Source organism: Girardinichthys multiradiatus, chromosome 20, assembly GCF_021462225.1.
Source record: "Girardinichthys multiradiatus isolate DD_20200921_A chromosome 20, DD_fGirMul_XY1, whole genome shotgun sequence".
NCBI classification, from domain to species: domain Eukaryota; kingdom Metazoa; phylum Chordata; class Actinopteri; order Cyprinodontiformes; family Goodeidae; genus Girardinichthys; species Girardinichthys multiradiatus.
This window is the reverse complement of record NC_061812.1, coordinates 27,104,294-27,115,193: the sequence shown is the minus strand read 5'-3', so window position 1 is coordinate 27,115,193 and position 10,900 is coordinate 27,104,294. Positions and strand designations below refer to the sequence as shown.

General features: G+C 39.8%; 1 protein-coding gene across 1 annotated transcript in view; it reads left to right on the top strand.

Moving 5' to 3' along the window:
• The first annotated feature begins 105 nt into the window (after positions 1–105).
• Positions 106–10,900, top strand: part of LOC124856300 (potassium voltage-gated channel subfamily B member 1-like) — a 57,996-nt gene continuing 47,201 nt past the window's right edge. The window contains exons 1-2 of the mRNA XM_047346632.1: positions 106–489; positions 1,158–1,822. Coding sequence (XP_047202588.1) covers positions 1,268–1,822 — 555 coding nt within the window. The 5' untranslated portion in view covers positions 106–489; positions 1,158–1,267. The remainder of the gene's footprint in view (positions 490–1,157; positions 1,823–10,900) is intronic.

The following is a 10,900-nucleotide window of genomic DNA, read 5'->3' as shown; positions in this document are numbered from 1 at the left end:
CAGGCGTCATTTTTTGAAGCCCTTGGAAATACAAGTGCGGTAATCAAGATCCATTGCAATAGGGGCCAGTAGCAAAGTAGCGAAACGCACTCAGCTGCGAGACTCTGGCAGTGTCAGGGTTAACTTCCCGCTGGCTGCTCCGCTGGAGGAGCCTGAGTGAAATCAGCCCCAGCAGCATCCCGTCCACAGTCACAGCCACTCAAAACTGCGCGGAAGCTGTACAGAGGCGAGATGCAGAGAGGATTCCCGGCTTCCACTCGGGAATCTACTTGTTGATTCACTCCAGAAGTGATAGGACTTCTTGGTGATGGTTTTCTTTTCGTGTACTAGCTTTATAATTTTCATCATGTCGGAGCGCGGCTGGTGATGCATCTCTGGGCTGCAAGCAGAGCGAAGGAGACAGTGGCAGTCTTACAAGTTGCAGCGCACTTGCACATGTAATGACGCTGATTTCACTTCATGAGATGAATCGTCACATCAAGAAGACGCGTAAGTATAATGTTACTTATTCACTGCGTTTGAAGATATTTCTTTAACTATTATTAATTTGCTTAATATGAAGATGTTGGAGCTGATTGGGCGGCGGGTTTATAGAGATTGCGGTATTGCGTTCATAAAAGTTTACTGTTCCTCATATTTTCAAGGACCAAAATTGCTTAAGCGTGGTTGAAAAGTTGTGATATTTACCTCTAAGGACCATCTGGGGCTGCTTAGGGGATAACCCTGTGTGTTATGGGCTCTTAATCAAAGTTGGTAATCGGTGTCAGTATTAGTCCGGCTTAATACCAGAACAGCTCTGCTCTGCATTCACATAACCTCATGATATGACGAGTGTACAGCGGAACCGGCCGCCTTTCTACCCGAACTGACACCTTTCAGCACCTCGGATAGCACCCAAGCAGCGGGGGTGGCAGATTTGGGTGGGGGTGCGTTTCAGGACTGGACAGCGTTCCCACTCTGAGTCCAGTTTATCATTGGCCCGGGTGTCCACCTCCCGTGTCAGCAAGAAAATCGGCTGTGCCTCTTAAAGCTGATTAAAATTTCTATTTGGTTCTCTGATGACTGGATAAACCACCTGACATTGCTGCTGTAGGACACCTGCGGTGCCCGCTCAGCAGTCGCTGAATAATTTAAGATTTCTTTTTTTTTTTTCAAAGCACAAGAAACGAAGGGGGCTCCTGATGCGGTCATCTCCAGGGTCATGTCTTCTTAATCTCCCAGACCGCGTCTTCCAGGCTCTCCAAGTGTCCAACTGAGTTGAGCAAAGATGATCAAAACCGGCTCCCAGTTAACCACCACGCTGCCTCCGGACACCGTAGACATCATCCGGACCAAGACCCACTCCCGCCGGGTGAGACTCAATGTCGGGGGGCTTCTTCACGAAATCCTCTGGAGGACCCTGGACAGGTTGCCCCGCACAAGGTTGGGCAAGCTGCGTGACTGCAACACACATGAGTCCATCATGGAGATATGTGATGACTACAGCCTGGACAGCAATGAGTATTTTTTCGACCGGCACCCTGGCGCCTTCACCTCCATCTTGAACTTCTACCGCACCGGCAAGCTGCACATGATGGAGGAGATGTGCGCCCTCTCCTTCAGCCAGGAGCTAGACTTCTGGGGCATCGACGAGATCTACCTGGAGTCCTGCTGTCAGGCCCGGTATCATCAGAAGAAGGAGCAGATGAACGAGGAGCTGAAGAGGGAAGCCGAAAACATGAGGGAGAGGGAGGGAGAGGAGTTCACCACCACATGCTGCTCTGAGAAGAGGAAGAAGCTCTGGGACCTGTTGGAGAAGCCGAGCTCATCGTTCGCTGCTAAGGTAAACTAACATCCGTGCAGATCTCTCAAAAATTGGCTCACTTCCAGCACTCATTTGTTACTTGCAGTGCTTTGCAAAATATTCACACCACTTCAAATTTTAAATTTTTTGTGATGAGCAACACAAATAGTTCACACCTATAGAGTGGAAGGAAAATTATGCAGTTTTTCATTTTTTTAACAAAAAATCCAGAAACTGTATGTTCACCCCCTCCTTAATCTGATACCTCTTAATGAAATCAAGTGCAACCAACTGTCAAGTATAAACAGAGTTCACCAGCGTGTAATTTAATCCCAGTCAAAATGTGGCTGATGTGTGAAGGCCTCAGAGTTTTTTTAGATAACATTATTAAGCAAACAGCACAAAGACAAAGGAACATAACAGACTAGGTCAGAGATAAAGTTGTGGGGAGGTTTAAAGCAGGTTTAGGTTACAAAACAATATCCCAAGCTTTGAACATCTCACCTAGCAGCGTTGGATCCATCGTTTAAAAATATAGTGTTTGGCACAACTGAAAACGTACAAAGACCTGGCCACCCACCAAACTGACCATCAGCAAGGAAAGCAACAGTCAGAGAAGCAGCCAAAAGGCCCATAGTAACTCTTGAAGAGATGCAGAGATCTAAAGCTCAGGTGGGAGAATCTATCGACAGGATAACTATTAGTCATGAGCTCTGCAAATCTGGCCAGCAAGAAAAAAAGCTATTGCTCAAAGAAAATCATTAGAACTCCTTTCGAAAAGCGCTTTCCAAACATGCGTAAGAAGGTGCTCTGGCCAGATATGACCATTAGTTAAACATTTGGTAGAAAAACACTTTAAATGACCTTGAACACACTATTCCCATTGTAAAACATGGTAGTGGCAGCATTGTGCTGTGGGGAGGGTTTTCTTCAGCAGGGACAGGGAAGCTAGTTAGAGTTAATGGTAAGACAGAGGGAGTTAAATACAGGGCACTCCTAGAAGAATATCTGCTAGAAGCTGCAAAACAATTGATTCCTATGTGGAGTTTCACCTTCCAGCAGAACATTGACAATAAACATATAACCACAGCAGCGAAGGACTGGTTAACATTAAAGCATGTTCATCTGTTAGAATGGCTCTGGTAAATGCACTCCACTCTTTCAGGTTTTTACTTGTGAATAAAAATCATGTCATGTATTATTTTTTCCACCACATAAATATGCGCTATCTTGTGTTGGTCAGTCTCATTAAATCCAAATAAAATACAATATAACAACATCTGTAAAGGTTCAAGGGGCATGAATACTTTTGCAAGACACTGTAAGATTGAATTAATGACTTCACCGTTTTTAGCTCTTGACCGAAAGCTTTTAAATTTAGATGATAAACAGAAACAAGCTTTAACAACCAGACTCTTCTTCTGGACTTTCCTTTAAACGTAACAACTTCTTTAAATCCATCACTATCAGCAGCTGTACTTCTGGGTGAAGTAATAGTGGACTTAAACTGTCTGCAAAGTAAAGGCATATATAGCTTACTCACCGGCTAGTATCGAACAGCAACACTCCAGAGACAAGTTGTTTCTCAGTAATCGATGACATAAAATTAAGCATATGCAATTTTCAAAGAGCTGGTCCATGTTGATGTCTTTCTCGGGTATTAATGAAATCTTTTGTTCTTGGTGGCTTTTGGAAAACATGACACCACTCATTGTTTCCCTTTATTGGGTTCAGTCGCACAATAACCACTCCACTGATGTTAGCATGCAGCTAACTGGAGATAATTAATGAATCTTTGTTTTCCAGCAACAGCAAACAGAGCAGGAAGGAGCCTTGTCATTTACTGTTAGAGAACCTTCCTGTGCAAAATATGTATTTTTAGCCCTTCACATCACACCCACCACCCACTCCCTTTTCCTCACACTCAGCCCTCTTGGCTTCATTTGCCACCTCTGTCTCATTTCCAGCTCAGTATTCAATCATCCAACTCATTAAGTAGCTCATAACTCACAGTCCAGGAAGAAAATAACTTCACTTGCTTGGACCATTGAGTGCTGTCATGTTAACATGTTTAAATGAAGAAAACAGTTAAAAATCCAACTCGCTACCTGTTCATTGTTTGAGGATTTGTGCAGCTCAAGAAATTAAACCTGAATCAGACTACTAGCAGGAAGATTTAAAAAAAATACATTCGATCCCCCTAATCTAATGCCTCTAAATAAAGGTAAGCAATGGCATTCAGAAATTATATATCAGCTGTTCTGTAAAGGCTTCAGAGGATTGTTAGAGAACATTACAGTAAAAATAGCATCATTAAACTATTTCTGGATCAAATACTAATAAAAAAGAAAAGGGAAATTATAGATTTTTTTTTTATTTTTAGATATTCTTTTCTATATAACCCCCAGAGGATGGGGTCAGTCTCAAAGATACATTAAAAAGACCTCCTGCATGGAAAAGTAAGCTGAGTACTATAAGCTGTGATGGTCAAATCATTACTCAAAGAAATTTCAAACACCTCTTTGAACAGGATTTCCTACATAATTAATGTGCCTTGTCTATTAAAGACCACGATCCATCTTTGACCTTGTTTTGCAGAGGCTGTTAATTATCTTTTCTTAAAAATTCAGCCAGAGTAAACACTGCGGGGCGCAATCTTTGGCAGCAGAGGAGCAACAACGTCAGGTTAACAAGCAACTTGCTTTAACAGTCAAATATAACCATGTTCACATGCATAACGCTGTAATAGTTGAGACTCAGATCATCCCCCTGCTTTTATGGCAAGTTATCATGTTTAATGAATTGGAAATATTCTGATAATGTACAACACAAATGTGTAAAACATGATATAATCTCATTCAGAGCCCTGGAATAATCTAGCTCCACTTAATAACATTTTTGTTGAAACAGTCAATCATCTATAATTGAATCAGGTCGTACCATCCACTACATGTTGGAGATAACCCCGTAAATTAAACAATTATCAGCTTTAAGGAATACTTACAGTCAGTGAACTGGAATGTTTTGAATCAGGTAGGCTTTTTTTACTTGATGTTGATGCTTGTAAGTAGGAGTAGGAACTAAACTCATACTTACAGTGCAAGGTTAGCAAAAACTTACTTGATTATTTACATACTATAAGGTTTATTGTTACATACTTTGACAGGTTTATTACTCTCGCATAGACTAATTAGAGGTGTTAAGGTGTACTATGGTTTTTATAACCTCTGACATTTTCTGTTCATACTTTCTTCTGCAGTTTAACGTACTTTTAATGGGATGCCTGAAAAAGTGTCCAGCGTTTTCTCCAGCTGGATGGATATTGTGCCTTTATTTATGTTAATTATGATGATTTTTTGCTTACAGCAAATTAAAACACCATATTTAAGATTAGAACATTACATCAGACCTATAAAACAGTTTTTAATAAAGAAATGTGGGCTTAAAAAACGTGTTTACCATCTGCTTAAAGGTTATTTAAAAAAGCTACTTTTAACCTGAAAAAGACAACCCTCATTGTATCACTACTCATTTACTGAATATGACTTTTTATTTATATGCTAACTGGTACTAAATTTGGAACATCTCATCTAGAATTTTCTTTCATTTAATTTATCTATATTTATATCCATATTTATTGTAAATTTTGAGTTAATACTATGAAATACTATATTTTTACCCAAAATGGATGTACTTTGAGAACTTTATACCAATCAATGGCTCGGTAATTTTGGATCACAGAGCTGGCTCACTTTTGATATTATACCCATTTTTAGGTGATGCTTAAAAATATTATATATTTCTGGGGCATTGCGAGATGTAGTGGTAGAGCGGCCACCCTACATACAGAGGCTACAGCCGTCTTGGCTTTTGGTTTGACCTTCAGACCTTTGCTGCATGTCTTTTCCGCTTCTCTCTCTGCCCATTCTTTGTCTGGTAACCATCCATAAAAGTCACTAGTGCCCAAAAACATCTTTAAAAAAGGATATATTTCTTCAAATAATAATTTTTTTTTTACATTGCAAACACTGTAGTATAATCTGTAACATCATACTTTTTATACATTAGACTAGAAATGTTGAAATTGCTGATGCACAGCTGAGCTGATATCATGAGTTTTAGAACTATAAATAAATGATGTCTTATTCAACAGTGTTTACACTGCAACGACCGGACAGGCCCATGACATTATCCTCATTACAATTAGGGCCCTTCAGCTGCATTTTACATTCATGCGGAATTTTAAAAGTATTTGTAGTGTCTGAAAGCTAAATTTCGGCCTCATTAAGTGCCTTTTGGTTTGTTGCATTCATCAGTCAGCATTTTACCATCGACTTTCATCTGTTGTGCCATTTGGTTTAAATATATTACACACTACAACTGTGCTGGAAATGTTCCATGTTGGTTTCCTGCAGTTTTAATATTGCCTTTGATACTGTTTCATGAGAACCAAGGAGGCTCTACAGTATTTAAAGGAGCAGAACAAAAAAATACTTGAAAAATGAAAAAGTCAATGTGATGACAGCTTGTGTGCTTTGGCCATTGTGTGGTCACCTGATGATGGTTCTGAAGATGGTAATCTAGAGCACTTTTCATATGAGATTTATGAGATTAAAAAAGGAAGATGTGTTTTTTTAACAAATATAAATATATTGTTTTAGTATGAGCCAGTGAAAATGTTGCATTAAGCCACAGAGCCCTTTTATCAAAACAGATACAATATTAATGAGATAAACTGTTCCATTTTTATGCTTGAAGTTTTACAAAAGCATGGGTCAGTTATGTGGTGCAAGATTTTAAATAAAACCACTCAAAACACATTAATTAAATCCAGATATTGTCAGGAGTTTTGGTTCAGTCCTTAAAAGGTGCAGAGTTCTTCCATCCATCCATCCATCCATCCATCCATCCATCCATCCATCCATCCATCCATCCATCCATCCATCCATCCATCCATCCATCCATTCATCACCTTTGTTGTTAGATTTTGCAAAGAAATATTTTAGGAACACTGAAAACACCTCAGCAAATTCATTAATGTTGCATTGTACTGAAAACACTCTTTACTGTGTCTTTTATGTATTGTAAAGTGAACCAAACTGTTCAAAATACCGATTTACATTCTATAGGAAACATTTGATTTTGTGCTTTGCAGTCGTATTAGTGGACAAAACGTCTCGGCTGACATGTTTGGACTTTACTTGTTGTGCTCTGGCCGAGGCTGTGTGAGCTAATTGCATAGAAACTCCTCATTCCAGCGAGACACAGGGAGCCATAACCAGAGGGCTCTTAACTGCTCTTCCCACATATCAAGCATTTCCGATTGACTTCACTGTAAGCACTTTGCTTTGTTGTGTGTAGAGTCTGGCAGGACTGTGGATCAGAGCGATGTTGGGATGCAACAGTCCACTGATTTCCCCTAACTCCTTTATAGTTCACCCAATGATTTGCTGGTGAAAATGAATCTGCTGAAGACATATTAAACAGGTTAGATGTGGAGTTATCAGGCATTTAACAGGTTTTGGGACCCAGGGCATTGAGGCTGTACAGTCAGGTGTAGTAATGGTTAACATAGCAGGCAGGAGGTTCAGAGGTGAAACAGCAGTTTAGTCACTCATCATTGACCCTAAGTACTGACAGTGATCATTTCCTCTGCTTCTCTTTACCTGTCTCTTGCTCCCTCTCTGCGCTCTAACAATCATCCTCGGAATTACAGAGGGCATATTACACGAGTTGTTTTCATTATTTGTTGCCGGGTAACGGCATCCCCTTCGCCGCGCTTAGGTAAGCTTTGAATAGCCGTAAATTTATGGCACGCAGTTTTCCAGCTGCCAGACTGATTACAGAGCCATATATCGCCGTGTGGGCCAGCGCAGAGTCACGTGGAGCGCTTGGCTCATTGACAGAGAGATTAAGGAGTCTCTATCTTTGTTTTTCCTCATCATCATCATTTACACATGTTTTATGTTTCTTCTGCTGGATCGCCTCCTCTCATTATTTCAAGAAACACAACACAACCAGCACATACTGAGTCATTATTGTGGAAAATCTAAATACAATGTTAAAATGATCCTAAGAATAAATCCGCTTTATCAATCTTAATGTGCAAAGATGAACGCTATCTTAAGGCTCTGACAAATCCCTTGCAAGATTGTTTTCAGGCTTTCTCAGCTCTCCAACCTAAAACTCCAAAATGCAGGCCTTTCTTCTTGTGCAGAGGCAATCACACAGTTTTAATGAAGCTCTCTAAACATGGCGGTAAATTAGCATTATTGATTTAACACGCTGCTTTGATCAGCTTTCAGAAACGCATGAACAGAAAGCAGCATCCCATCAGGGCAGAGTGGCAGCTTATCTGTGGAGAAGATCTGTCCATCTGTGAGCAGCGAAGATAAAGATGAAATTGTTTGCATTAAGTGTCTGAGTACCTTTGTGAGTACTTCAAGGTCTTATAGTGTCTAGAAAAAGTTTTTATTCCTTTTGAATTTTTTCACATTATTTCATGTCCTGTTATGTTGCAAGCACGAACTTCAGTCTAGACTGGAAGGATAGTGAACATCCATTTTCAAATCTTGCCTCAGAGCCTTGATTGGATTTAGTTTGGCACTTTGACTGGGCCATTCTAACAGATGAATATGAAATGAAAATTACTATTTCATTCTAGCTGGTATATGTAGGGTCTTTAGAAACTGAAAAAGTACAAGTGAAATGAATACTTTTGCAAGTTACTTGTGTTGTAGTTGCTGTCATTATTCGCCTGTGTTAGGTGTTTGATGTTCTTTCTGGATCTGTTTCCTCCCTGTTTTCATGTTCTTTAGTTGCTGTTATTTTAGTTTGTTCATTGTAAATTTTGGTTTTTGGTTCATTCTCTTGCTTCCTGCTCTGCTCCTCTGTGATAATTAGCCTCCCTCCTTCAGTTGCTCTGCGTTCTCCCTGCTCACAGATGCTCCACATTTCATTTGATTTGCTCTTCTAGTTCACTGGTCATCTCTCCACCCTGCCTCTGTATTTAAACTGTCTGGTTTCATTGCTCCCCACTGCATCCTACTGTTTATCATGCCCTGTTGTTTACCTGCTCCATGTCCGTTACCTTGCCTATGTTTGTTGTCCAACTGCTACCTGTAAGTAGCAGAGACACAAAGAGAACAAAGAAGCACTGATCCAGGAGTCCTTTCTATGGGAAGGAAAAGTAAATGTTAGTGGATGTAGCTCCTTCAGGCATTTCATCTAGAAAGAAAGAACAGATAAACTCTGAGAAAGTTTTCAAGGTTAGAGTCTGAAAGAGAGCATATAGAGTTGGTCACAGAAAAAGCTCAGTCAATTTCCATGTCTAGGAGAGAGAAAGGGTTAAACACTGAAATACAGGGATATGTGGATCATCAGTAGAGGGTGAGCATTAAGTTGTTGCCAGCAGAAGCTTGAACGATTCCCCTCTCCAGAAAGGTGTCACAGGTAGACACAGAGTCAGGCCAGTTGTAGCTTCTAGGAAGAGAAAAGAGAGAACAAAGTTAAAAGCTGAAATAACAGCAAATAATGCAAAATTGGAGAGTAGTGTGAGAATGTAGCGAAGAGGGTTAAAGCGGTCATTATGTCCTCCAGCAGCCTAAGCCTATAGCAGCATAACTACAGAGATAGCCCAGGATAACCTAAGCCACTCTAACTATAAGCTTCATCAAAAAGGAAAGTTTTAAGCCTAGCCTTAAAAGTAGACAGTTTGTCCATCTAGAGTCCACTGATGGTCATTGTTATACTAAAAACCACAACGATTGGGATAACTCTCTCTGTCAGACTGATTATAACCATTGGAAAAGAGAAAGGGTCACACAGGTAGCAGAAATGGAGGGTGTGTTTGCACCTCAGCCATAACTGAGCCGGTTTAGGCTAAACCCGACTCCCCCTTACTCCATCCAACAGGAAGGGAGGAAGACGGAGGTTAAAAAACATCTCATGATGATCATGGCATAGAGCACAGCTTCACACTTCTGTGGTGTTTAAATTGCTTTCTTCATTGATGGAAGTGCTATGTTACCAACGTGGACATGCACAATTTGCCCCCAAGCATTTGTCTGCTGTCTGTGGGCCTGTTTCTTGTTTGACTGATTACACCTCTGCACAAATGACCTAATGCAGAGTCTGGCTATACATTATTACATATAGCTGAATGTGACATTGGGCTGGCTCATATATTTATAGCTCACAGCAGTCAGATACAAATGCTAAATGATGAAAATCATGTCAACAGTGAGGAAATGTGTTCATGTCTATTGAAATATAACTATACACAAGCAGAGAGTTGTATAAAAGTGTTCTTTAATTGAAGATTTGACGTTGGACACAGTAGTTTTTTGCATATGTCCATTAATTCAAAAGACACTAGTTTATCACTTTCATATAACATACTCACGTTATCGTATTTTATTTATTTTTATTATTCAGAATCCATGGTTCAATTCAAAAGTGTATATGTGATTTACTGTTTTCAGTCGGTCACATCAGCATAAGTGACAGCAGCAAGAGCCTCGACTCTTAGATCTAAAAGCTCTGAAGTATAATACAAGCTTTGTGCTGAAAATCAGACATCATTGAACATGGCAGAGCTTTAAGGAGCTAAAAAGATAAATATTTATCTGAAGAGACTTAAAAAAGGACTGCACATAATCAAAATGTGTATTCAGCAGGTGCCTGTTTGTTGTGCTTGAGTAAAGAAACACTTTTCTCAAATTTTCTTTAAATCTTTTTCTTTAATATTCGTGTTGTTTTATCTGCTCATTTTATCAGTGGGGGGAATTTTTTTTCTGCAACACAATCACTGGTTCCCTTTTTCTGAAAACTGTGCGGTCAATCCTTCTACAATATTGGTTAGTTTTCTTCCATAAATTCTCACAGGATTGGAGCTTCAGAAAGATGGATCTTTGATCATACTTCTTTGCACAATATGTCTAGATTCTCGAGAGCCTCTCTACGTTCGTTTCTCTTCAGCGTTCTCCAAAGTGTTTCTGTAGGATTTGCGTTTAGAGATGAAGACGGTCATGAAAGAAAGTTAATTTTAGGTTTGGTGAAATGTTGAAATTATTTAGTCACATGTTTTGCATCATCAACCTACTGAAAGACCCAGTG